Source organism: Exophiala xenobiotica (assembly GCF_000835505.1).
Source record: "Exophiala xenobiotica strain CBS 118157 unplaced genomic scaffold supercont1.7, whole genome shotgun sequence".
Classification (NCBI taxonomy): Eukaryota; Fungi; Ascomycota; class Eurotiomycetes; order Chaetothyriales; family Herpotrichiellaceae; genus Exophiala; species Exophiala xenobiotica.
Genome location: NW_013562488.1, coordinates 1985857 through 2010731, shown reverse-complemented (window position 1 = coordinate 2010731; position 24875 = coordinate 1985857). Strand labels below are relative to the sequence as shown.

At 51.6% G+C, this 24875-nt stretch overlaps 10 protein-coding genes across 12 annotated transcripts; 1 reads left to right on the top strand and 9 right to left on the bottom strand.

The window, feature by feature from the left end:
* Window positions 1-218: 218 nt before the first annotated feature.
* PV05_11437 (uncharacterized protein) lies at window positions 219-2447 on the bottom strand (the record flags this gene model as incomplete). Its single annotated transcript, XM_013454921.1, has 2 exons — window positions 219-876; window positions 928-2447. The coding sequence occupies 2 exons, from the start codon at window positions 2445-2447 to the stop codon at window positions 219-221; spliced, it is 2178 nt and encodes a 725-aa protein (XP_013310375.1).
* Window positions 2448-2817: 370 nt separating this feature from the next.
* PV05_11436 (uncharacterized protein) lies at window positions 2818-4541 on the bottom strand (the record flags this gene model as incomplete). Its single annotated transcript, XM_013454920.1, has 3 exons — window positions 2818-3338; window positions 3392-3686; window positions 3741-4541. The coding sequence occupies 3 exons, from the start codon at window positions 4539-4541 to the stop codon at window positions 2818-2820; spliced, it is 1617 nt and encodes a 538-aa protein (XP_013310374.1).
* A 561-nt stretch (window positions 4542-5102) lies between these two features.
* On the bottom strand, window positions 5103-8589 carry PV05_11435 (uncharacterized protein). The gene has a single exon (XM_013454919.1). It carries the CDS (start codon window positions 8429-8431, stop codon window positions 5264-5266), a length of 3168 nt encoding a protein of 1055 aa, XP_013310373.1. The 5' UTR covers window positions 8432-8589; the 3' UTR covers window positions 5103-5263.
* A 718-nt stretch (window positions 8590-9307) lies between these two features.
* PV05_11434 (uncharacterized protein) lies at window positions 9308-10356 on the top strand. Its single transcript, XM_013454918.1, has 2 exons — window positions 9308-9468; window positions 9521-10356. The coding sequence occupies exons 1-2, from the start codon at window positions 9430-9432 to the stop codon at window positions 10184-10186; spliced, it is 705 nt and encodes a 234-aa protein (XP_013310372.1). The 5' UTR covers window positions 9308-9429; the 3' UTR covers window positions 10187-10356.
* On the bottom strand, window positions 10193-10991 carry PV05_11433 (uncharacterized protein). Its single transcript, XM_013454917.1, has one exon. The coding sequence runs from the start codon at window positions 10815-10817 to the stop codon at window positions 10353-10355; it is 465 nt and encodes a 154-aa protein (XP_013310371.1). The 5' UTR covers window positions 10818-10991; the 3' UTR covers window positions 10193-10352.
* A 55-nt stretch (window positions 10992-11046) lies between these two features.
* On the bottom strand, window positions 11047-13651 carry PV05_11432 (the record flags this gene model as incomplete). 2 transcript variants are annotated; one of them, XM_013454915.1, is made up of 4 exons in its annotated part: window positions 11047-12225; window positions 12299-12868; window positions 12926-12993; window positions 13051-13651. In XM_013454915.1, the coding sequence occupies 4 exons, from the start codon at window positions 13649-13651 to the stop codon at window positions 11257-11259; spliced, it is 2208 nt and encodes a 735-aa protein (XP_013310369.1). In that variant the 3' UTR covers window positions 11047-11256. The 2 variants fall into 2 exon arrangements, with proteins under 2 accessions (XP_013310369.1, XP_013310370.1); XM_013454916.1 differs by having other exon boundaries at window positions 12926-13651.
* A 1436-nt stretch (window positions 13652-15087) lies between these two features.
* Window positions 15088-16504, bottom strand: PV05_11431. 2 transcript variants are annotated; one of them, XM_013454913.1, is made up of 3 exons: window positions 16343-16504; window positions 15449-16216; window positions 15088-15357 (listed from the first exon to the last, which is right to left on the bottom strand). In XM_013454913.1, exons 1-2 carry the CDS (start codon window positions 16354-16356, stop codon window positions 15838-15840), a joined length of 393 nt encoding a protein of 130 aa, XP_013310367.1. In that variant the 5' UTR covers window positions 16357-16504; the 3' UTR covers window positions 15088-15357; window positions 15449-15837. The 2 variants fall into 2 exon arrangements, with proteins under 2 accessions (XP_013310367.1, XP_013310368.1); XM_013454914.1 differs by having other exon boundaries at window positions 15088-16216.
* Window positions 16505-16611: 107 nt separating this feature from the next.
* On the bottom strand, window positions 16612-17918 carry PV05_11430 (uncharacterized protein). The gene has a single exon (XM_013454912.1). The coding sequence runs from the start codon at window positions 17752-17754 to the stop codon at window positions 16744-16746; it is 1011 nt and encodes a 336-aa protein (XP_013310366.1). The 5' UTR covers window positions 17755-17918; the 3' UTR covers window positions 16612-16743.
* Window positions 17919-18662: 744 nt separating this feature from the next.
* On the bottom strand, window positions 18663-20685 carry PV05_11429 (uncharacterized protein; the record flags this gene model as incomplete). The annotated part of the gene is made up of 3 exons (XM_013454911.1): window positions 18663-19113; window positions 19164-20268; window positions 20541-20685. 3 exons carry the CDS (start codon window positions 20683-20685, stop codon window positions 18663-18665), a joined length of 1701 nt encoding a protein of 566 aa, XP_013310365.1.
* Window positions 20686-21491: 806 nt separating this feature from the next.
* Window positions 21492-24074, bottom strand: PV05_11428 (uncharacterized protein; the record flags this gene model as incomplete). Its single annotated transcript, XM_013454910.1, has 1 exon — window positions 21492-24074. The coding sequence occupies one exon, from the start codon at window positions 24072-24074 to the stop codon at window positions 21492-21494; it is 2583 nt and encodes an 860-aa protein (XP_013310364.1).
* Between the last annotated feature and the right edge of the window lie 801 nt (window positions 24075-24875).

The window sequence follows — 24875 nt, the reverse complement described above, 5'->3', positions numbered from 1 at the left end:
TCCGCTCTTACGTTGTTATTGCATGGTATCTGGTAGCTCTGGGGACGGGACACAAATAAGAAGGGCACATACTCCGGAGAAATTGGTTTGAGAACTTCTTTGTCCCCTGAATGGGTCGAATTTTCGTTCATGTCATACCAGCATGTCATACCAGTCGATCTTGGGATCGCTTTCAAATGCGGTCCTCCGAGATGTAGATTCTAAGCGTTCTCCTGAATCTATACCAGTCCGAACATCCTCTCCCTTTCGCCTCTTGCATCAGTTCCGAAGCGTTCCTTGCATTGGTGTCCTAACCAACCACTACCGGCACGCAGGAAGCAGATTTTCTGCTCCGCGCTGATGTCGCCCGCACCACGTCGTGTTTTAGCATAGCTAGATTTCGATTCGTACTTATTGTACAGGTCGAGGAGCGAGGGTGATGAGTTAGAGGGGACTTCAGACACTGCCCGCATCTTCTCGGTCACGTTGTGCCAGAATGTCGCGTTCAGTGGCGACGTCGAGGGCCAGAGAACCTTCCCAGCGCCATGGAGACCGGTTTTCGTCTTAGAGTCGATATGATCTGCATACGCTTGTCGTGTATCATACTCGAATTCCCAGACAGGTTTCTTCCACGACAGACTGTTCGACATATTCGCGATGTAGGTTTGCGAGCCCATAACAGAAAATGTCTTTGCATCGATCTGGTACAGTCGGTAACCAGCGTTGAGACCAGTCAGCGGCGTGATGCTGGGCCCAATGTATGAGACCTGTAAGGGGTTATTGAAATCGACTTGTGTAGTGTCACGGAGTGTTGAAGGCTTGCGGCTGTCCTCGGTCGGTGGCAGCGACGAGGGCAAGTAATCATAGAATAACTGCAGTTGGTCTTGATGCGTATGTCTAGGTGGGATTAGTCAATTGCGTGTGATACCTGCATTGAGGGGAACGTACCCGAAGAAAATCGCAGCGATCGTCGCTGGGGAGAAGCGACGCACGATAGAATAAAATAGGGCGGTTGGATTTGGCAATGGTGCACTTCCGTCATAACCACTTAGGACGTGAGCAATTATCCAAGCCCGTTGACCTCGCCTCTCGCATGCCGAAAGTTCGTCTGCCAGCCACTTGAGGATTCCACTCTGATCGGGGTTCGTCACGTTCCAGTAATTGAAGATGTTGGCCTTGTACCAGAAGTCGGAGTTGAGCGATATGACGCGCAGTCCCTGTGCCGTGGTTGTGGCATATGCACCGTAATGAGTCCTGGCAAAGTCTGCTTCCGAGTCGTTGAGCCATGAGTGCTCCGACCATAGTGAAGAAACAAGGTCATAATTCCACTGGTGGATGTTGCTGCTGGAGTTCGTCGGGTCAGGGTTCATGCTGTGCTGCGTGTTGAAACCCACAGGTAGAGTGTCATGATTACCCAAGGCCGCATATACAGGTGTCTTGCCCAGCATCCGCTTGAAGACTAGGAACGTCATTTCTTCCTCGTAAGCAACGTACGCGGACGACAGTGCGTCTTCTGGGTCATGAGACACCAGGTCTCCTGTAAAGATGCTGAATGCGAGCTCCTCCATGTTGAAGAAATTGTCCATGTCGTCGAACGCTGAAAGTGCTAGATCGGCGGGCGAATCACAGAAATAAGAACCGAACCTTGAGGCGGGCAGCGAGACGTTGTGCCGGTATGTCAGAAGCTCTTCATTGCTGGAGTAAGAACGACAACAGAGATACTCCGTACAGTTGGCCTCAGAACCGATGTCATAGCGAGGGTCAAGATGCCAATCTGAAAGGTGGAGGACGTTGAAGGTGCGGCCGGAAGGTTCAGGTGCTAGTTGTGCAGACTCTGGTTTCGGCTCGAAATAGAGACTCTCGTCGATCAGGACAGGCGGCAGTGGATCGCAGAACGGCTGTAAGTGAGAGCATAGATAATGCATGTCTCCTGTACCGAGATTCATTTTCGCAAACATTTGGACCAAATATGGGCCGAACGATGCAACTCCACCAAACTCTGCCTCGCATGACTTGGCTCGGATATTGTCTCTGACAAACGGCAACGTGTTACATGCTCTGATCAAGACGTTGGTGAATAGAGACACCGGCTGACTGATGGCTGCAACGTGGAGCAGTTGGCTTGCAGCGAGGCACTTCGAGCAGTTGTCAGGGTAGAAAGCTGTATCTGCGATGGAGACCAATTGTAAGAGTAACGAGTCCTCGATCAGTTCCCTTGGCAGTGGGGTTATTGGTTGCGGAAGAGGAGATTGTTCGTCATATCCAGGAACCGATCCGGAACCATTATAATAGAGCGTGATTATATCTCTCCCAATGGTGTTGGTGAGATTGGGATTCAGTGCGTGAGGTGTATTCATCAACGGCGCTTGGGCGTTTGTGAAGGAAGCAGCGAAAGCACCTGCAAACAGCGACGTATGTTTCAAAATGGTCCAGTACCCGAAGAGGGCACCGAAGAACGAGAGAGACATGAAGAAAAGAGACGTGACCACTGTTGCAGGTCTGAGTTGCATCGAGCTCAAGGTCCGCGTTGTCTCAGGCAGCGTTGATAACAACGTTATTCAGACAGGTGTATTCTTCATCAGAATTGCCTTGTTCCGGTCATTTGGTCAAACCACCCCCTGCTTGGTTTGTCGGATCTTGTTGCCCAATAAATGAGAATATAGGTTCAGTCCAAAAACATCGTGAGATGGAGCGGAGACTGAAGTCATGAAGCTCGCTACGTATGCCAAGAGAACCTAGAGTTGATTGGGTTGAACTCAGCGCCGCTTTTACTGGGAGGAACCTTTGCGAGCTTGTTGCTCTCCTACGAACATTGAAGATGTCCTTTCGTATGGCCAGCTACAATTCGTCCCTCTTCCTCTTCATGTCTTGAGTCTGGTTCCACTCCTTCATCCAGCCCATCACTTGTTTCAGCTCCCATTGATGAGCTGCTCGTATGAAGTCTGGCTCTGCGCTGACGTTCAGGATTCCGTAAGAGTCCCAATGGTGTCCACCTCCAGATATCAGCATTTGATGCTCGCCATACCGGGTGCTAGCATTATGCCCATGATAACAGACATCACGCCAGACATCGCTGCCGCCATCTATCAAGGCTAGTCTAGGAGACGAAATGTCGAAATCTCCGTACTTATTGTACCAGGTCAGATTTGGACCGTGAGGTGATGGTACAGCTTGCGGCGATAGTGGACCCTTGGGAAACGCCCATGTACACCATTGTTGCGTGTAGTTAAGGTCAATTGCTCTCGATAACAAAGAAGGAGTGCCGTATGGCTGAGGGACCTGATAAGCGCCTTGCTCGGTGCAAGTGCTATAAAGATACGATCGGAACGCGGAGTTGGAGACATCGGCATAGAAGGTCTCTGTGCAAAGGGTTAAGGGAAGAAGGATTGTATTTGTCGGCCGTTTGACTTACGATTTTGCGTAGAGAAGCAACCAGTGGTCGTCGTATCAATCAGATCTGCACTTGGGCATGTGGGCAGAATCACTCGCTTGACATAATTAGCATATGCCCCGAGACCAGTCCAAGCCGATCCATTGGTATAATTCGAAAGCTGCATGTCAACCGCAGTGATGTTTGCAGGTGCGTTCATGTCGGTGATATTATTGCAAAACGCGAAGAAATCAGGATGGTCGTAGCCAGGATACCAGTTCAGTTCTTGCCAAGTATTTGTTGGATAGTTCATCGGGCCTCCCAGTGGAAAGGCAATCTGCGGTGCAAATTAGAGTGTTCCGTGGACACGTTTGGGCTGGGAAGGGCTCACTGTCATCGCAAAGTCTCCAAGACTACTCAAAGATCCAAGGCCGAAAATTTCCTTCAACTGTTGGATGGCTTTGGAGTTTTTCGTCTGAATCAAGTGATCTATCTTGTCAATGATTTTGTTTATCCGCGTGATGCAATCTTGAGGCCCATTTTTCTGGATGGGGTTGTACCATTCAGGATAACCGAGGACGGCATGTACAACGCCCGATGCTGCGATGCCGCCCCAAAGCAAGTCGGGGTACTGAACAAGAGAAAAGGCAGTTTGAGCGCCCGCGAGACTGCCGCCGTACAAGATCCAAGGTGTTCCTGGTGCTGTGAGATTGTCCCCGCCTGAGACATTGGCGAACGTAGCATGTTGTGCAAAGTAAGCGTTATCGGCGATGGTCTGCTCCGTGGTAAGGTATCGCAGATTGTCAGTGCTTGAGTTTTCGAATGGCCAGCTCTCGCCATAGTATCTGTTCTCGAGAATGACGCCCAGGCCATTTGTTGCGTTCATCAGGATCTGAACAATACCAGTCTGGAGGTTGCTAAACCGCGAAACTCCATTGACTTCGCCTGCAATGTACAAAAACACAGGGCCGCCTGGTTTGTAATATGTCGGGTCAAACCAATATCTTTGTGTGAATGTACCATTCGTGTTGGGTTTATATCGGGAGCTATGTTGGAAGTGGTCAATAAGCTGCGTGAAGTTGTAAGCCGTGTAATTTGTTGGTCGGCCGTTGTCGTCGAGAGGTCCAATCTGAGCTGTAGCGATACCAGCAAAGGCTGCTACCGCCGTCGCGAGAATGCTGAAGGATTTCATGCTTCTGACCCAAGAATTAAATTCAATGGCAGCCTTGAGGTTGGGAAAATTGAGGTGGAAGTCAGCGAAGTTAACCTCCGATCCTGCTTGTCTATGAAAACACCCGCTCGTGCCTGCTGATTAGGCACACGAAGTATCTCACACCATGTCGTGCTACATCAGTAGGTGCATCAAGCATAGGCAGGCACAGCAGGGTATGCATGCGGCTAACGGAAGCTTGCTGGTGCTTTTCTGGAGCTTGTCGTGATGGTTATCGATGCAAAGAAGCTCTTCATTGGCCCAAGCAGACGACCTTCCACATGAGGCAGATCTTCACTCACATTGGAATAATCTGGGAGCGGCGGAGAGCTTCCGATGTTGCATTCTTGGGGGCCTTGGACAGTAGGAATCGCGCCATCATGCACTATGAACGGAGGTCAACCTTCTTGGGCCGACCAGCGTCGTAGCAGGTCTCGGTTATAGATATGTCAATACAAATGACTCAACACAGCAGTGAAGGACAATCCCGCCCTGGAGGACCAGTTGGTAGACATCGAAGAGCAGGTGATGAAAATGCGAAGAGAAGGAATCAATGTTTGATTAACAGAAAGCGCTAGGCACGTGACTAGACAATACAGGCAAGCTTGTTTACACATGGTCACGTGCCCATGTATGCAGATTCATTTCAGTATCTATCCCATGCACCATGACAGCGACGCCATGCTGAACATTTGGCAAACTCTCTAATAAACTTCAAGCACGTATCGTCCCTCGTCTTTCAGCTTCATGATCTCTCTGCTCGGGTCGACCTTCTTCGCACCACTGGCCTTCGCTTCCTTAGCAATGGCCTCCTCGAGCACATTCGTCACGTCAGGCACAGGCCACGTTGGACCACAGAGATAGAAAGCACCTTCCTCCTTGATGTATGCCTTGGTGATATCGTCCAGGGTCTGCCTCATCCTGTCCTGGATATAGATCTTCTGGGGCTGATCTCGACTGAATGCACGTCCTAGCAGTGTGATAACGCCAGCAGCCTGGTACGCTTCCCACTCTTCACCATAGCAGTACTCCTCGCGCTGGTGGCGGGATCCCATGTACAGCAGGACGGCACCAATTTCTTTTCCTTGAGCCTTTTCCATGGCACGGTGTTGCACGAACGCTCTGAATGGAGCGAGACCGGTACCAAGACCAGCCATGATGATAGGCTGCGTCGACTTAGGCGGCAACTTCATGACAGAGGGCTTGACGCTGACTGTCACCGACGTTCCCACCTTCAGACTGCTGAGATATTTGGTAGCTTGACCGAAGCGGTCACGGCCCTTCGGGTCAACCCAGTTCACCACGACGACCATCAGCGCGACTGAGGTCGGCGTAACAGCCTGGCACGAAGCGATCGAATACTCGCGACGCTTCATGGGCGGGACAATGCGCACGATTTCGTGGAAAGAGGGATGCGCAGACGGGAACTCGAGCAGGATATCGGCAAACGTAACAGTGTCGACTTCCGCGCGTCGTTGGAACTCCTTGAAACCTTCCGGTCCGGCAAGAGTGAGCAGGACCTTCTTCTCGTTCTCATCATCGGCGAAATCAGCTAGTGCCTCGTAGAATTTCTTTTGCGGCCTTCCGAAAATGTCGACATTCTGCAACAAAGCCTGGTAGACTGTCCGGTTCTCAAAGATAGCCGGGTCCTCTCTGGAAGCGACCTCAACGACATCTTCGTGGTTGAGACCATACCATCTAATGAAATCCATAACTTGGTCATGGTCGTTTTCGGCATGGACGCCAAGGGCTTCTCCAATGTCGTACTTGAGACCGGATGTGCCGAGGTCAAATTCGATGTGGAAGATATTTCGCTCGTAAGTGACTGGTGTCAGGCGTCTATTTTCCTTCACATGAACCGTAAACGTCTTGGTTGGCAATTCAGGCCGCAGCGCATTCTCAGTACTGTATGCTTCTTTGAACAGAAGTCCTTTGGCGGCTTTCTGCCAGCTGCGCAGGACAGACGGTGGCTCCTCTTCAGTCTTGTCGAAGGAAACGAAGCTGTTTGATAGCATGTCCGTTGGGAGTGCTTCTTTGGTTGGTTCGACTTCCACCTCGGCCCACTCCTTGGGAACCTCGATCTGGCGAAGCGTCTTTTCGAGGTCACTGGCGACTTCCTCGAGGAGTTTGATATCGCTATTGATCGTGGCGAGTTTCTGCAGACCGATCTCTTCGGATTTGCCCAACGCCACTCGGAGGAAGGCAGTCTGCAGCATGAGGGACTCAAGCTCAGAACTATTCTCTGTGTTGAGAGCCGTGTTTCCAGGATTGATCAAGTACAATCCGACACCGGTTTCAGCGACGGACTTCTTGAAGGCTGCTGGCAATTTCTTCTCAACATCTTCGTCCTTGACCCCAGGAAGGAGCAGGAGGAGGTTCCCTCCTTTTGAAACAGACTTCAACACGTCGACTTTCTCCAGAAGCTTCACATCTGTAACAACGGCGGTGTTTGCCGACGAGATAGGATATGAGGCGTCGATGGTCTTGGGTGATTTACGTATTTCGATTCTGTACGATCCACCCTGGAGAAGGTTGTCGTGGGTGGTGTTGACGGTAACATTCTGCGCGGAATCCTTGGCCAGAGCCTGCGCCAGGTAAGTGGCTGCTGATGCTGATGGTGCATCGTCGGCGTTCCAGAATGTGTATTGTTGCACCGAATCATCCAGGAACGTAGTTACACCTTGGTCGTCCGCTGGCTTGCCCAGAAGCATCTGGAAAGTGGCGGAGATGGACGAAGGTGTCCACCGCTCGGCACGAGCGTACTTCAGTTCACGAACCTCTGGGGTATTCTGGATGGAAGTCCCGTAAGAAACTGAAGCGAGAACGTCCTCGTAGAGCTGGGAGTGAAGGCCGGCATCCTGGACAGCTTGTGCGTCAAGGACCTGACCGAGGACACCGACTACCCTAACGCCAATAGGAAGGAGGTGCAAGAATTGCTCCTCTGCAAATGGCCGATAAAGTCTGACATTAATGGTGCCAATTCTGTTACCGGATCGTGCCAGGGCAGTAGCAGCTTGAGCAGCCAAAGAAGACTCAACAGAGCCGAAAGCCACAAGAACTACTTCTGGTTGTTCATGACCAAAGTACTCGAATGCTTTGTAGTCCGTCCCTAGCTCCTCGTTGAGAGCTCGGAGAGTCTTCAAGGCTTTACCTTCGGGACTTAAGTGCTTTCGGTCTTCGTCTGATATCGACTCCAGCACAGATTGGTATGCAGCCCCGAGACCGGACTTGTCGAGGATGTCGATGACTCTTGTCGTGTCTCTACCAACCCGTAGGCCGTCGTACACATGGAGTGTCGGCAGATCTCGCGCCAGAAGAGTAGCAAGCAGTGACATGTGTTGTGCCTCATGTGCAGACTGGGATGCGACTAAGCCCAAGCCCAGGTCCTCGGCTGTGGACAGGGCTGATGCGTAGTCGGAGACCAGTTCACCATTCTTCTCGCCCTCATAATCTAGGGCTGCAATGTGCGCAACGAAGGGATTGCTGACAGAATACAGGAGCGAGAGCTGGTCGAGGACAGGTCTCAGGAAGGTCAGTGCCGACGATGGGGCGAGAAGTCCTTGCGGAATGTGTCTTTTCTTCAGGTCAAAGTCCTTGGAGAACATGTAACCCAAGGCAATTGACCCTGCTCCATTCCGTATTTGCATCGACTGCACAGCAGTCTTGTACCCGTTTGCATTCGTCTCTTGCGCCTCTGCCCACGCTCGAGCCGCGATATCGAGGTCGAAGGTCTCAGGAGAGTAGGAGAAGATCTTGTCCGACAATGTATAGGCTACCTGTTGGACGAGAGTCTGTGCCGTTACATAGGTAGGGCCAGCGACCGAGGAGAGAGGCGGCGATTGACCGAAAGACTGGCTTTGTGAGGAAGCCATCTTGAGGACGGATTCAGTATTGTGTCAAAGGCCGGTGGTCTGGTATACTCTGACTGCGACCTCTTGAGGTAGAGGGTTAGAGATGAGAAGGAAGCATCCTTCATCTCAGAAAATAATTTCAAAGCCATGAGCCCCGTACGGGCGAGTTCGCCCGCTAGCCACTCCATTTCTCAGAGTTCTGGATCGGCAGTCGACCAGAAGATGCTGCCATCAGTGAAAAAAAAGTGGAAAGCGTCGATTGCGTGCTCAAGTCACGTGCACGGATCTGACAAGGCTGGGACTAGCATCGGAAGTCAGCATAAGGCTGTATTAGACTACAAATAGTCTAGTGAGATGCGGTCTTCCTGAAGGGGTTTTGCGGCAAACTTGGGCCTCCTTTCTCTTCTGGCCGCCAACGCATCAGCTGGCCGTCCCTCGGGTCGAGCTATCTTGACAGGAAATGTCAATCGATAAATGCTCAGTCAAGGATACCTTGTCCGTTTCTTTATGCAGAGAGATGGGACACTCACTACGGTATCATCGAGTATTGTGCTCTCCTTTAGGGTCCGGATATCGACGATAGCATATGGGAAAGGTGCTCAGTGCGCACGCCAATACGATAGTGGGAGGAATGCCATGGCGATGCTCGCTGTGATTGTCGATGCCAGTGTCCAGTGGTGAGTGTCTAATATATCCGTACATACAATTGTGTTCGTCATGCTGGCAAGAGAAGCCACACCAATTCGTAGAGTTACGTGCTCAATTGTTGGCACAAGGCCAACTCGGGGCATCTCCACGAGCCAAAAGGGGATTGGAAGGTTGCTGCTAAAGGTGCCTGACTGAAGGCTACCTAATAATAAGGTATGTACGGGCGTAAATTGTGGTTCGGCCGGCCTCGTCCGTTTCAGTCCATGCCTACCTGGCAGGCAATAAATCGTCACTGTTCTGTACCAAAGTACATCCGAGTCCAACGACTTCCAAAAGACTCCTGACAATCTCATTGACACCGTAAGGCAAGAATGACTACAGCATTGATTCTCGGCTGCACCGGCCTCGTCGTAGGTACAAGCCCTCCGTACCCCTCCGGCTCCCATTCTCATGCTTTCGCAGGGCTCCCACATCCTCTCAACCCTCCGCACCAGCGCACCACAATTCTCCAGCATTGACATTATCGCTCGACGCTCCCCTCCCGCTGCCCCTGAGGCTGCCGTACCTGTGAAGGAGTTCATCGAAAAGGACACTTCAAAATGGGTGCCACTTGTATCCTCGTTGTCCCCGGCGCCCTCCGTCCTCTTCTGCGCTCTGGCGACCACCCGTGCCGCTGCAGGGAGCTTCGAAAACCAGTACAAGCTCGAACATGACTTGAACATTGAACTTGCAAAAGCAGCCAAACAAGCAGGGACAAAGACTTATGTTCTCATTTCCGCAGCCGGCGCGGACCTCAACTCGTTCTTTGCCTACCCCCGGATGAAGGCCGAACTTGAGGAGCACGTCAAAGAAATCGGGTTTGACCACACAATCATCGTGCGCCCAGGTCTCATCACTGGCAACCGTCAAGAGAGCCGGCCTGGCGAGGCCGCATTCAGATTCATCGCAGGCGCCATGGGCCATGTACACCACTCCTTGAAGGATTCCTGGGCTCAGGACGCAGATACAATAGCCAAAGCCGCCGTCTTTGCGGCGACAAAGGTTGAGAAGGGCGAGGTAAAAGATAAGGTCTGGATTGTCGGACAGAAAGATATCATGCGTCTGGGAGCGACGGAGAGAGAGGCCTGATTTTGACTTGGCGTTGATTATGATGTTGAAATTTCGATGGAGCACGACTTGATACCCATGTGAAATAGTTCTTATGGATCTTCTCACAATTGATGAAGGCACTGAGAATATATACATGCGACACCTTCTTCGGACTCGCCATCTGCACTTGTGCTCAATGAATGTTCTACACGCTCTCCTCTCCCTTACCATCTTGACCACCACCTTTTCTTCCACCGCCTCCCTCAGACATCTTCTTCTTCGACCCTCCTTGCTCTTCCGCCGTGCCCGAGCTGATACCGGGGTTTGCAGGGCTTGCGTCTAGTGGATTGACTTCATTACCTTCACCAGCCTTCTGGCGAGCTTCCTCCGGGTCCGTGATGTTCGGATTGAAAGCGGCATCCTCGTTTTCTGCAGTAGTGTCATCCGTGCTTGACTTCGCATACTCGTTTGGCTCAGGATCCATTTTCTCTCGATCCAGTTGTGCGTCGCGCTGCTGGTGAGGATGACGGTCAGGGTCTTGATCCGCAGCGAAGCGGCAGGGAGTAGTCGACAGAGGTCGGAGATTAGACTGCACTCTCAAGTGAGATCTCAGAGACGTGCGAGAGGCATTTAAGGATCGTGAGAACCGAAAGAGGGACGAGGGCGTCATCTTGCCCTTTAAGCTGCGGTCGGCAGCTTCCAGACTAGAGCGGGGAGGATCGTGCCCGATGATGAGAAGCTGTAGGATTCAAGATGGCACGGCGGTCAAATGGAGTTCTATCAATGCTTCGAAATACTCTCCTCAAAGGCAACAAGTTTCAAGAAGAGCGATGTGAGGGAGGTGCTGCAGGAGCACAGGCGAAGACCTCGCAATGTCATTGAACAGTTACCAATGACGTCACGCCTGAAGTGGGAATATTTTGCGACTGTCTCCGAAAATGCTTCTCTCCACAAAATCTCTCCATGAGGACTTAACTTCAGCCATTTCATATTCAGCCACTGTCTTCTCCAGAACACTGGGTACCCGTTGAGATCAGAAATTTGGAGTCACGCCGCATACATTAAGCTGCGATGAGATCCTGGGACGGGATCTAATCCTACGCAACCCATCAGCATTTCAACCTGACACCATTTCTCTTCTCTTCTTCCCGGTGCTCAAACATGACCTGAACGCCCACGAAGAGGGCACCACAAGCTGCGAGCATGAACGCCGCACCTTGCCAGCTACCAATAATCCCGTGGACAAGACCCATCAAGCCATCCAATCCAACAGCAAATCCGACAAGGTTCGCTGCCATCATCAAAAGGATATTGGCCACAGCACCTATCCCGCAAATGAACCGGTAAGCGTTCGGTCGACTCTTCCACTTCGACTTTGGAAAAGCCATTGTCGCCAGAACCTCTGGTAGGACAAATAGCGTGACTAGCCATCCCCACATCAACAATCGCAAGTTGATATCGTGCCACAGAGCAACGAAGGTAAAGACAGTCAGCATATTAAAGATTCCTCTCACTAGTCCAGATCCACCTCCAGGGCCGCCACCAAGTGGTATGTACACGTAGCGGATTGTCCATCTGTTGAAGCTACGATGCCAGGAACGCCAGAACCCGAATGCCGAATAATTGTCGCTCATACACCGGACCATATTCTCGGGTGGATCGATCCCGTCGATTAATGCCCATAGCCTGAAGAAACGCCATGGAATCATCAACTTTAGCCATATGATGTGCAAATTGAAATAAGCGAGCATGCTGAGCTGAAAAGGCGTGTATGAGGACCAGTCTGGCTTCACTTTCGAGATTGCAACCACATATGTGGTGTGCAAGAGGAACTCCATGCAGAACAAAGTGAGCAGAAATCGGATGCCGTAAAATGTCGTGCGTTTGTTTGTAACGGATGGTGGTGGGTAGGTGCATTGTGAGATGTAGTCATTGAAGGTCAAGATAGGTCCTGCAAGATACAGAGGCGGATATAGTATGTAAGCGATGTAGGTGCGGAATGATGCGAATGTCCACGCGGGAGCTGGCATCGCAACTCGGTTTTTCTCAGACGGTTCTGCAGGGTCGAGTTGCTTCTTCTTGACATTGTCAGTGGTAGAACCTTCGAAACTCTACGGCCAAGACGTGGACGAGAGCACAAAAGCGACTTACCTCGACAGGACTACCCGCCCGCGAGCGATCCAATGACCAGTAGTAATCAAGGTTAAATGATATCATTCTCAGGATGGTGATCTTGAAGAGCACTTCCCAACGTGGGTTCAAGCCGCCGTAAGAGTCGAGGATTTTCCCCCAGTCTGCCGCGGCAGGCACAATGGGAGCAAGAGCATTCCCCAAGGCAGAGAAGCGGTAGCCTTGGGTGAGCTCGTTGGCGAAGAGTATGGTGATGTTGAACACCCACGTCGCGACTGGGATAGAGTTCCGAGGGAGGGCAGTGGCGATCTTGAAATTAACGAAGAGAATCAAGAGAATCTTCAACATCGACGCTCCGTTTAGCGCGGCAATGTAGACCAAGGCAGACCAGAAATCAAACGCCAGTCTACGCCGTAGGCGCTGCTCGGCATTCTGGACACCAGGCTTTGGATTCGATTCACCATTAGCCATAGGTGAGTCCGATCCTGACAGTCGTTCGTAAACACGCCGCAGGATTGGATGAAGCATGACAAGAACGGCTAAGTATGGGATGTTGTCTCGAAAGCTGGCATACTGGCCATCTGAATTGTCCTATATTCTATATAAGCCTTCAGACATGCATGAATGCAATGGAAATCTTCCACATACCACTTTCCTGCCGAAGAGCCAGCCCGGAGACAGTAGGTATTCATATTTTGAGTAATTTGGGGACTCGGCTATTCCAGTACCTGTCAGAACTTGTGCCTGACCACGGGAATTGTATCGTCTCTTACGCTGCGAAACCTCGACCACCGCCCAATACATTTGTGGTACACAGAACAGGAAGACCAGTGCATAGAAGTAGAACTCTGGAGTCCGCCATCGCGGAGGTGACACATCCGCAGGCGTTGCCTTTCCATCTCTTTCTGCAGGTTTGGAGGTAGTCTCGTTCGCGGTTCTCAGGGGTGTCGAGGAGGAGTTTGTGAAGCGTGTATCCAATGTATCGAGAGAGTACAACTCTCGAAAGAAGGATGCAACCGTCATCGTGCCAGGAACATTCTGCACTTTTGATAATGTCCAAAGACTCGTATCCGTCGGAGAGGTAGGCTTCCCAGTTCGACGGTGGAATCGAACGGTGTGTCCTTTGAGTCGCGTGTTCTTCTCGCGATGGCTAAAGCAGCAACCTCGGTTTAAGCGTCGGAGCACAGGAAAGGGGCCTGACGGATCCGGCTGCTTTATGGCCTTCGATATCAGCTCGGTCAACGACAATCGCTTCCCAACATCTAGCAATGATGTTTCTCTCCTTACATCAGGTATCGAGAAAGAGTATACGAGCTCGAGCACATGATCTGGAATGAGTGTCTTAACCAGTGTGCCAAGGTATTTGCTTCCCATGATGAGGTGATCTATTGAGTTATACCTCGTGACCTCCTATCTTCAGTGAATTCTGCCAGACCGCTCATCACCAACCCACAAACATCACCACCGCTTCAAAATCTGTGTGCTGTTGGCATAAAAGAGACAAAAAGTCCATCACACCGAGAATCGAACATCACACCGAGAATCGAACAGCATTCCATGGCACAAAAAGACAAAAAGTTTAGTTGGGTCTGAGGATATCACTCCTCTTTTACCTCTCCCGACTATGAACACCTTTCACCCTACCTGTCCACTCTGTCTAGCATCAGGTTACTAAGTGTCCATGGAGACCGGCGACGACGACTCCCAGTTCAATCCATCAAGCGTCTGTGGTCTCCAAGAAAAGGCCCACCAACCGAACCACGCAAACGGCAATGCGACGTGGAGAGTCTGACTGATGGCCATCAAGGCTGAATTGCATAAGACAATTGCGCAAATATAAAATATAACTCCAAAAGAGGTTCTACAGTGAATAATGCTTCGTCTTGGCGAGAGCACCTGATACCGCGAGTCTGGGAGCGTGCCTGCTTCACTTGCGGGTACCTCGTGGAGTGTTGAGCGTTGAGGAGGGATCCTGGCTCTCCCTTGCACGCTCTACGAAAGACGTGGACTCATTCGGATATGAAGTCAGTCTCGCTCCGAGATCTTTGCAAGTTCTGCAAACAAATCAACATCAACACCATCGTCCCCTACTTCCCTCCAGATCTCGGCGACGATGGAGTCCAGGTCTGTCTACATCATCAGCCAATATACAACGCCCTACAGAAATCCGTAGAGACTTGCCCGCTTTGCCGGCTCTTCTATGTTGCGCTCGATCGAAAAAATGCCTCGCGCCATCCTCCTGAAGCATTTAAAGCGCACGAAAATAGCCACATTTGGCTTGTAAGTGGAGATCAAGCGTTCTTTAACCTGCGTCAGCCCAAGGGTCTTTACTATCTCATGGTAATGTTGGTTCAGGCACTCTCTTAAAGGACGCAGACTTCAACATAACCACGCGACCAGGTAAGTTCCCCATTGAGTCTGCGTCCTGTTGTCGAGTAGTTCATGAAATGCTCTAGACGATCCTTTGGCTCTCTGCGGCGATGTTGTTGGTAGGACGATCCAGGCGAACTATGGATTGGAGGAGTGCTCCAAGCGTGTTGCCGAGTGGCTGCACGCTTGTGAGCATGAACACGACGGATGTCGCAATCGCGTGATTGCACAAGCAGCTGATGCAGAGGCAACACTCAACCATGAACGCCGAGATTTGCCTCTGTCTACTCGCTTAGTCCATGTCAGTAGCTCCGAAGACGGACAGACAGTGTACTTGCGCTGCACCGTGGGCTTCAAGCGGAGATATTGTACTCTATCATACAGCTGGGGGCGGTCGAAGTCGTTCAAGACGACTCGAGCAACATACCAGCGCAGGCTAGATGGTTTTTCGGTCAACGAGTACGGTCAACGAGTTGCCGACAGCCATCAGAGACGCTGTCTTCCTGACTCTGCTCACTCGGTTTCCGGTACTTATGGTCGATGCACTTTGCATCCAAATGGCCGTTCATGCTTCGAATCCTGTGAAACAATTACTCTTGATCTTGTATGAGTCTGTGAGAGAGGTAGGACTATACAACAGCGAGAAAGTCAGAGAACTATATAACAGCGGAAAAGTCAGAGGACTATACAACAGCGAGAAATTCTGAGGACTATACAACAGCAAGAAGTCAGAGGACAAATCTTTTTCAATTTTTTGGCTTGCATTAAAAGGATGTCTTCCCGACCCCCGGCTCGACGTACCTGCAAGTACCAGATGCCGCCTGCTCCTGCGTCCTACTTGTGATGCACATTTTGCCATGACCCTCGAAACACGATATTAACCTGCCGATGCAGATCTCGACATTTCCTCGTTACCTCTGTTCGGGCGCCTTGTATCTCATCTCCTCTCAGTTGGTATCCTTTTCGTGCTTTTGATCTCCAAAACGACGAATCCTTCACCGATTTACTCTCCAGACGTCAGTGATCGAACTCGTCGACGATACTCTTCCGCACTGATGCAGCGTTCCGTGAAACCCAAAGCTGGGCTGACAAGTCCGACGTCCGACTGCGGATTTTGCGCCAGAAATCACCACGAAGCCATGTGCCTCTTATCACAATGGTACAACCCCTTCGTACCGGCTGGCCCAGCTTTAGAAGCCTCTTCCGCGTCCTCTGCCACGTCCACCTCCTCGGCCTCTACCTCTCGGCCCACCTCGACCACCTCTGCCACGTGTATCGCCCTCTTTCCTCGCCTTGTTCTTGGGCTTCGGCTGGTCGTCGATCAATAGCGTGTCAAGCGGTAATGAGTCTGGGAGGATGAAGTATCGGATGGTCGACCCGCGGATGTTGATCGTGTCGAGAGAGATGGTCTCGCCCGGTACACTGGCGTTCGCGCGGTTTCTTGGCGTCATTTTGACGGCACGAAGCGCGGTGTTCATCTGTGGTGAGACAGAGGTGATGGTGCCATGGACGATGGTGCCATTTTTCAGTTCGATCGTGACTGTTTCATTGGCGCATTTCATAAGAAATCTAGAGCAAGCAAAAAGTCAACAATCAACAAACTCTGTTTCGCAGGAACTGTCAGGAAGACTGCAGGCTGGGGTTGCCTGAGCATGGAATGGTCCCAGCAGTGGATGCGCAAGGACATTGACATACCTGACGAGCTTCATTTTGGCGCAGGTTGGCGGTCAAGTGCGCCGCAGACAGATAGATATGTTGCAGTGTATCGCAAAGGTGATAGATCCGGCGCCACACTTCAGTATTGAGAAAGGTCGGGTTCTTCACAATCTCTGTACAAATGCTCGCCGTAGGTATTATTGTTCGACTATGTCTCTGTCGACACCACGACCGCAGCCTTGGCCCTCCAAACTTTCAATGCCAAGACTTGACTCCCCATTCGGAAAGGTCGTGATGCCGCCCTACTACTCGTATCAGTTGGGCCACACGTCGCTACAATCTATCTCTCTGTCCCTCTAAGATCTTATTAGTCTATCTCACGATTACCATGTGGCGTGTGAGAGAGAAACCCGAGCTCTGATCAGATCCGCTCGCAGATACTACTCAATCTTCTTCTTAAACACCATGACCACCAGCGCCCCTCCCCCCTCGACCCAATCCCTGCCCTTTCCCTCGGGCACCTGATCGAACACCTCCCTCGTCAGCCTGATCATCATGTCCACAACATCTTCAATTTCCCCCTTTTCGAGCTTGTCCTTGTTCGCCTCCCGCCATCTCGTCACCGGACTCACCGTCCCCAGCATCCGGGCAGTCTGCTCGAACGTCACCCTTCTGCTCATGAGGAATTCCTCGCCAGGCTTGACTTGACCGTTATCGTTGAACACCAGCCTCCTATAATCCTTCTCGTCGAACATGTTCAATAACGTCTTGGTTTCGTCATCCACTGTTTGACCCGGATACTCGCTCCAAGGCAACGGCAGGCCGGCGTATAGTTCCCGCGTGAGCTGATTTCCGGGCATTTCGTACGGCCGTAGAAGATCATTTTCAAAACTTTGCCAAAGATCCTGACACTTCTTCGCGTTCGGCGTCGTCCGCTCATCCACGTAGTACCCCTTAGTGCACCAGAGGATAATACTTCCACCCGGCTTGAGAACCTTGGCGGCTTCCCGGTAGAATTCTGGGTAGTCGAACCAGTGCGCTGCCGTGGCTGCTGTGATGAGGTCCACACAAGCCTTCCCGCTCCCGTCCGCCGAGTATTGTTTGAGGGCGGAAAGAGAGGAGAGTGCGTCCGACGCGCAGACCTCGTATGTCACAGGCTTGCCGGCCGCCGTAGCGCTAGGTATACTCCGCGCGGTCTCGATCATAGACTGACCAGGGTCGGCGCCGATGGCGTGCTGAAAATGCGGCGCAAGCGAGCGTGTCGCCGTACCGGGTCCGCAGCCAACGTCCAGCAGGAGATTGAGCGCGCCACCGGTGCTGGTGTGCTGGTTCAGGATCAGAGAGATAACGCTGTCCGGGTAGCCATGGCGGTTCTGGGCGTAGGCTTGCGCGGCAGATGAGGAGTAGTTGCGGAAGGTTGGGTCTTTCTGCTGTGTGGAAGTTGATGCCATGGTTGTCGGTCGGCCTTTTAATCTACCTGGTAGATTTTGTGTTCTAATGGCTCGTAAGATCAAGTTATGCAAACAGTAAGGAGGAAAACCAGAGACACGATGTGACTCATAAGAAACTGCCAGGCACAACAGGCAGCTATGTAGCCGACCTCCCTGTCTTGAGCCATTGGACTTGCCGCCTCTCCGCGTAACGGCTCGTAAGGGAGTCCCTATTTTGGTTAAAGCTCGTACCAAGCTTTACTTTAAATAAGCTTGGTTTGCGAGCTTGTGCCCCTGATCGGAACATCCGCACTGTCAGGCGGTGGGCCGTCCTTGTTTTACCGTATCTCTCTCTCGATTGCTGCGTCTTGGTTACATAGTAGAAGTTCGCATCATATCAGGGTCATGCATGATTACTGTACATTCGGAGGACCCGACAATTTTCCAGCAGAGAGTAACAGTTCACCAAGTTATTGTACCACAAGGCGCATCAGCACGGCAGCCTGGGTCAACGCCCAAACGACTCCAACACCGCCCTCGTCACGACTTCTCAATGGAGGGCACTCGCTAGATAACCGCTCCCGTTCCTATCAATCCACACATCTTTATACCTCACCCTTTAAAGACCAGCCGTATCCTTGGCAAGGCAAATAGAATTCCAAGGTGATATATATTAAACACCTCGAATCTTCCTCGACCACGGGTGAAATCCACTTCCGCTCCCTTCCAGTATTCGTCCTCCTTGGTGCACCGGGCTTGACTCTTCGCCTTCAACATGGTCACTTAGTGTCGGAGAGGGTTAACTAGCGGTTGAGGTCTTGCCCAACGTCAACTGGTGAGCATGTAAAAGAATCAGTCCGCCTGGTTTTCTAATCCTGAGGTCCCTTTCGAGGGACTGAATCCTGGCCAGGAATTAGTTTTTTGCTATACTACGTACTTAACTTCCTCGTCGTCTTTCTCGTCCATTTGCTCCCTAGCCGAGGCGCATCGAAATCAACATCACGCAAGTCTCCAAATACCACATCCCTCTCCTGCGTCACGGGCACACTACCGTTCAAGTTGATCCACGTCCCACCCATGCCTGCCTCCTCAAATGCCATGCGCTGAATCTGCATCTTGTCGTCCATGACCCATCGAACCCTCTTATACTCGCCGTATTTCATCCGTCTCTGGAACCAATCTACAGTAGGCTCCAGCGTGAGATGGGTTATGATGATCACAGCACCGAGGATCAGAATGATAGCCACGCCCAGGACGCTAAAGGACACGGTATTCCCCTCGAGGGTGACCTTCTGCGCCTCACACATCGCCTGATCCGTCGGATTGAGCGGTTTCTGCAGATAAGTGCCCACGGGCATCTGATCTTTCGCGTGCTTGGTGCTGCGTACTCGACGATCGCTTGCTGTAAACGCGCGAGGCTTAATGCAAACCAGCTCTCCAGTTCAATCTGCCACTGATTATCAGGAACAACAGCCAACTGGACACGGTCCGCAACGGTCTCCTGTACGCGTAACGCTTGTGCCCCTCGTCCGCCGATGGCGTGAAACATGCTCAGTGGGCGGGTGTTGAGCGCTATCCTCGTGGCGACGATCTGCTGGACTTCATTGAGATCAGCCGTTGCAGGACTGATTTCCAGCCCGGCTTGTGCGTAGCCTGTCAACGGCGTACACTTCGTCGGATCACTGCCCTTGCAGTATTGGTATTGATCAGCGCATGCCATGACCGAGACAAAGTCGTCTGCTGAATAATAGGATAAATTGATGCCTGCATAGGAACCCAGAGCTATGTAGAAGTTTGCACTGAAAAATGGATCGTTGGTGGGATGGTTGTACTTGATAGCGTTTGAGGCGAGGAAGATCAACGTGACGTCGGCATCGGTGCGCACGAGCTCGGGAATTGGTATCCATGAACTGCTTTCGAGAGGAGCTTGTACAGCACTTGAATGGTCAGCTGATGTCTCGCGAGGGTCACAAAACTTTACCGACCTGAGCTCATAGCCATATCCATCGATGAAAGCGTGCTGATTATATAGGTACGTTGTATTAAGGTCGATGGCGCTCTGGATAAACGTTCCGTACTGGTACTTCCTGATCCTGTCCCCTTCGACGCCGAGACTGTCATTGCCTGTCGATGTAATGACTGAGACGTAAGGCTCCTGAACACTGAGCGGCGAGCAGGTGGTCACTCTGCGGAAGCCGACTCGATCAGCATGAGGAGCATTGATACCCAGGTCGACGTGGGAGTCAATAAGACCGGAATCAAGCTTAAAGCCTTTTGGAGCGGAGCAGATGGACTGGTCAAACGGACAGTCGGTTTCAGAAGATGTCCACTTGATATATTGTTTGGTATAACTGCTGCACTTCAACTTATCCAGTCCCAGATTCTGCTCGTAGCATTGTCTCGCGTATGTCGCAGCAAAGAGTGTGCTATTGAGGTCCTTGCTTTGCATGGCCAACGTCCGTTGCTCGAGTGTCGCATTCACGTCGTAGGCGAAGTACCCGCAGTCATCGTTGATGATCAACCTTTGAGCTCCAGCTGCTCTCGTAACCAGTGAAGTTAGGATAGAAGCCCCACTGAATGCGAGAAGGCGGCAAGAGCAAAGAGGGAAGGAGGCAGTGACCGAATCCAGGCCGTACGTCCATTCTTTCGCCAATACTAGGCGGTTTGACCAAGCAATTTAGAAGCTTCGAATGGTGAACCAGTGTTTCGGAAAATCAGCTGATGTTGGTGATGCAGGCCATCTCGAGCATCGGCAGTGGCAGAGCACTGGTGTATGATGAAGCTGAAAATCCGCCAGAGACATGTACCGACAATGGTGACGAAGAACGCAAGGAAAGCGGTGAGTGCAGAGTCAGATCTGGCTGAGAGAGTGATGGTGCTGCCAGTCACCACCCCTCGTGACCAATCGATCCAAGCTCCCTTGTAGATGGAGGCTCCTGCTATCGCGGACATGATCGCTCAATCACAAGAATAAAAGAAGGGGGAGGCGGACACTTGCTGGACAATGAGCCTTTGCGCGACCACTTTCAACGAGGGAAAGAGACATTTATGGCTCAGTGAGCCACAGTCTCCATCCGCGACAGACAGAATTTCCGACCGAGGAAAGGACATAGTACCCACTAGAACATGGCGCACGTAGAAGAGGCTGAGAGAGTGCGACGTCTGAGGAGAGCCAATCGCAACTTGCATGGTGCTGTCTGAAGCCATTGGACCTGAGAGGCACATGGTTTCTCTGCAGACTTGGCAGGTACCTGGAGAACCATACGGGCTTCCTGAAATAGTAGTAGAGAGGTCTTGATGACATGATAAAACGCCCAAAGGTGAAACAAACAGAAGGTTGTTGTGAGAGAACTGACTTTGAAATACGAGGTGACAAGCCGTTACCTGGCCACTTTGGGAAGGTCGAAGCCCCTGCCCAGGCCACCATAACTCTGGGGTTACCACAGGGCGTTCAGGTCTGAGAACGAAGCTCGCATATCCTTCTGCATTCCAGTCCGTCGGGACTTCACGTCAAGAGGAGATGGGCATAGTGGAAAAGCAGACATCGAATCGAGAAGAAACGTCCAAAACATGTACTCTGCCTAGCCGAGGCAGCGCATCATGACATTTGAATTACATCTCAAGATGTGATAAACGGATGAAACCACACAAACTCGCTTGTACGCTGACAAACACATACACATACGTAGTGACTGAAACGCTTCCCGTGCCCAAAAAATGATGGCGAGTGCTTCTCATGCCAGCAAGGAAGCTCAATTTCAAGAAATCCTTGACCCAAGTGAACTTTGTCTGCCGTTACCCTTCGGAACAGGCAGTAGTGACATTCTCTTTCCCTTTCCGCTCATTGCGAGAACACTGCTGGGTCTGGTAATGGTTCGTTTGGACAACGGACTCGAATTTGGTTCCGTGACCTGATCATCTTCTTCCCCTATCTCGCTGGACTTGTCAAAGTCCTCGACACTGGGGAGAGGGTGTTCTCGACTATCAAACTGATTCTCCACTGCGGGACCATGACTGAGCGACCGTGACGAAATGCCTGCAGAGCGCCCATAGCTTCTATTGAGCGAGGACGCCGGCCTTGAGATCGACATTCCACTCATAGTCGGCTTGTGCTGGCTGTGGACAGCAAGGGAAGAGGGTGACCTTATTGTACCAGCCCCGGGGGCGCTCACGTTTCGACCTCGATGATAAGGAACCGGGTCCATCAGGCCACTTGTCCTTGCCGGAGAGGGGTCTGCTACGCGCTCGGCGAATGACTTGAACTGCTGACTTTCCCTCCTTGCAAGAGTCGGTAGCATGGACGAAGGGGACGCAGATGCCTCTCGGCTGAGCGGACTTCTCAATGGTACAGCTGTGGTCGATGATATCGAACGTGGGGTATATTTTCGTGCCGTCAACGGCGTTGTCGCAGTGGAGGAACGGTATGAAGGCGCCAAAGTGTTGTCGCTTGGCTTCACGACTGCGGACCACCTCGGTTTATTTGGTAATGGCGTCGGCCCTGGCCGCGAAGCAGGCACTACAGGCGGAGTGTACACCCCCTGGCGGTAGACGGATGGGGGGCCCGGCATTGGCGATACTCCGCGTTTGATGGTACTGCTGCCGGCATGAGACATCGGTGTTGTCGGACGCCTTGTCTGCGGAAGCATGGACGACCGCCTATTGGAGAGTGTGGGAGGCGGAGGTCTGCCTGAAGATGGAGTCCTCTGCTTGGTATACCCGTTGAGGCCGTATTTAGGCGTGGACCCTTGGCTCGACTGAGGAGGCAAATCAATCGATGAAGGCGGAGAGCTTCCTGGCGTTCCAGCAAAGGTTGTGCTCGATAACGAACGATCGGCCGAAACGATGCTAGAGATCGACTCTCGGAGTTTCGAATTCTGTCGTGTGTTGAAAGGCTCAAGCAGAGTTTCCAGATCTTCCATGGTGTCTGTCAAGTCTCTTATTCTTGAAGAGAGATCTTTATGCAAACGGAGAATTTCTCCATTCACAGTCAGGCGATCTTTGAGCCCTTTTTGAATAATCGCCAGAACTCGGTTTATTGCTGGACCATAGTGCATTTTCTTAGCCTCGAAGCTTTCGATCCGCTTTGCTAGAGCTGCAGGGTTGATTGCCTGGTGATTTTCATGAATTGCTTCTTGCACTTTCAAGATGCTTCTTTCCACAGATTCGCACATCTTCTGTGCTTGGCGGCCAGCATTGCGAAAGACAATAACCCAGCGGTCTTCACTCAACTCGCGTCGTAGAGTCTCAGCCTCCTTGGAGAGTTCAGTCCAATTCCTTTCCAAACGATCCCGTTTATCGTCAAGCTCCCGACAAGCATTTGGAAAGATCTTCTCAGCCCGAGTCTGGAACATTGATAGTCTCATCGGAAGGAAGTCGAGGGACGCCCTAAGCGGCTGCATGCGTGCGAAGAGAGCCAGCAAATTCGACTCGTCTTGAGGATTCTCGATGATTGGCGACCCGAGCGGCGAGGACTCGAAAGGCGGGAGGCTGAAGCGGGAATTCGGCGTACTTTTCTTCTGAGATGGCTCGTCAATGAAGCTTTCCAGTTCGTTCAAATCGATGTTCTGACTGGGTCCTGCTTGTGTCTGTGTCGTATACGCAGCATGCCGTTTTTCTTCCATCTCGAACACCAATTGACTGAGACTGTCCATTTCTGTTCCGACATCCCCAAGTACCTTTGCCCACAATTCCTCCCACTCCATAGCCAGCTCGACCTGCTCATGTATCTTTTTGAGGTTCCTACGCACATTACCCCAACCTTCAAGAGTCATCTCCATCTGTTCCACAACACCTTGTAGGTCCTCGGGTTTCGCATCGCCTATATCAGGGCGCCCCTGTAGCTCCTCGATCGAGATGACATAGACGTTTATTAAGTCTTCGAATGTGTTGACAATTTTGTCTGTTTCGTCCAATCCTAGTCTTCCGGCAGCTGCTGCCCATTCCACGTCTTCTTCGGCATCGAGGTTTTCCAAGACCTTCAGCGCTTTCTTGATCCATGATTGTATCTGCTCTGCCGCGCTTGTCAGTGCCTTGACAGCCTTGCGAGCTGTGGGTAGAGTTGTGACCGTGGCAGCAAGGAACTCGGCCTGAGGTAGGTTGATGGAAGTCAGACTGGCCAGTTGACTGCTAAAGGACGCTCTGGAGAAGGAAAAGACCGAATTGCTTCGAGACAGACTGTCGGGAATAACAAAGGAGCCCGCATCGCTACTCGGGCCGGAAGAAGCGGACGAGGAATGGTGCGAGGGAGGTACATCGTTGGTGGGAGTTGGGACGAGTAACTGGTGGAGGTCGAGGTCGCTGGGAGTTTCGACCATTGACGGGCGGCGGAGAGGAGAGGTCATGCCAGCGAGAATGCGCTGGATCTGATTCTACTCAATCGACTGAAGTTTCTGGCCAGGTGACCCGAATCGGGCACGGGTGCGTGGCTGGTGGTGTTGTTCATAAGCGAGCAGTCACAACACAAGCAAGAGAAGGGATCGTGGTGGGACTCGATTCGATCCTGATTGATACAGATTGGCAAAGATATTGACAGACACATGTATTGAGAAGCGATAAAATGCAGGCGCAGGGTGAGGTCTGGAGGGAACAGACGAGACCAAAATCCAAGTTGGAAGCGAGTGATGGTGCATGGGGTTGAATTGTTTGGTGAGATTGCTGCTGTTGATGGTAGCGAACCAGGTGCGACTTACAGGCGTGACTCCAACCAGTTGACGCGCCTCGGAGTTTAATCAAGGCCACTAAAAGTTCGAGTTTCAGCCTTTTCGATGCAGCCTGACATCAGTTCTGCCTGGCCCAGACGCGGTACCTGGATATAAACAATCGCGACTCCCAAGGCCGATATGTTGTTGTGGATTGGAGAATGTTTGCTCAATACATTTCAAGTGCGACATACACTTTCCATCTGAAGGCAAATATCAGTCGCGTAGCCATCATGACGGCCGTATCTAGCCTGCATCTAGCCTTTTTGCAGGCGGAGCCTCTTCAACTCGCTGCCCGGATGATGCCGGTTCCCTTCTATCCTGTACATAAACCCCCAGCACCTGGTCAATGGCATGAATAAATCCATGTATCTTCTGGCGGTCGCCTACCAAGTGAGGAACGCCTTGCAAATGATGAATATTGTTACAGTATGGCGGATTTGA

Coding starts and splice junctions, on each gene's coding strand:
- PV05_11435 (XM_013454919.1), bottom strand. CDS start 8,431: ATGGCTTCCTCACAAAGCCAGTCTTTCGGTCAATCGCCGCCTCTCTCC.
- PV05_11434 (XM_013454918.1), top strand. CDS start 9,430: ATGACTACAGCATTGATTCTCGGCTGCACCGGCCTCGTC. Junction 9,469..9,520: donor TCGGCTGCACCGGCCTCGTC/GTAGGTACAAGC, acceptor ATGCTTTCGCAG/GGCTCCCACATCCTCTCAAC.
- PV05_11433 (XM_013454917.1), bottom strand. CDS start 10,817: ATGACGCCCTCGTCCCTCTTTCGGTTCTCACGATCCTTAAATGCCTCT.
- PV05_11430 (XM_013454912.1), bottom strand. CDS start 17,754: ATGGCATCAACTTCCACACAGCAGAAAGACCCAACCTTCCGCAACTAC.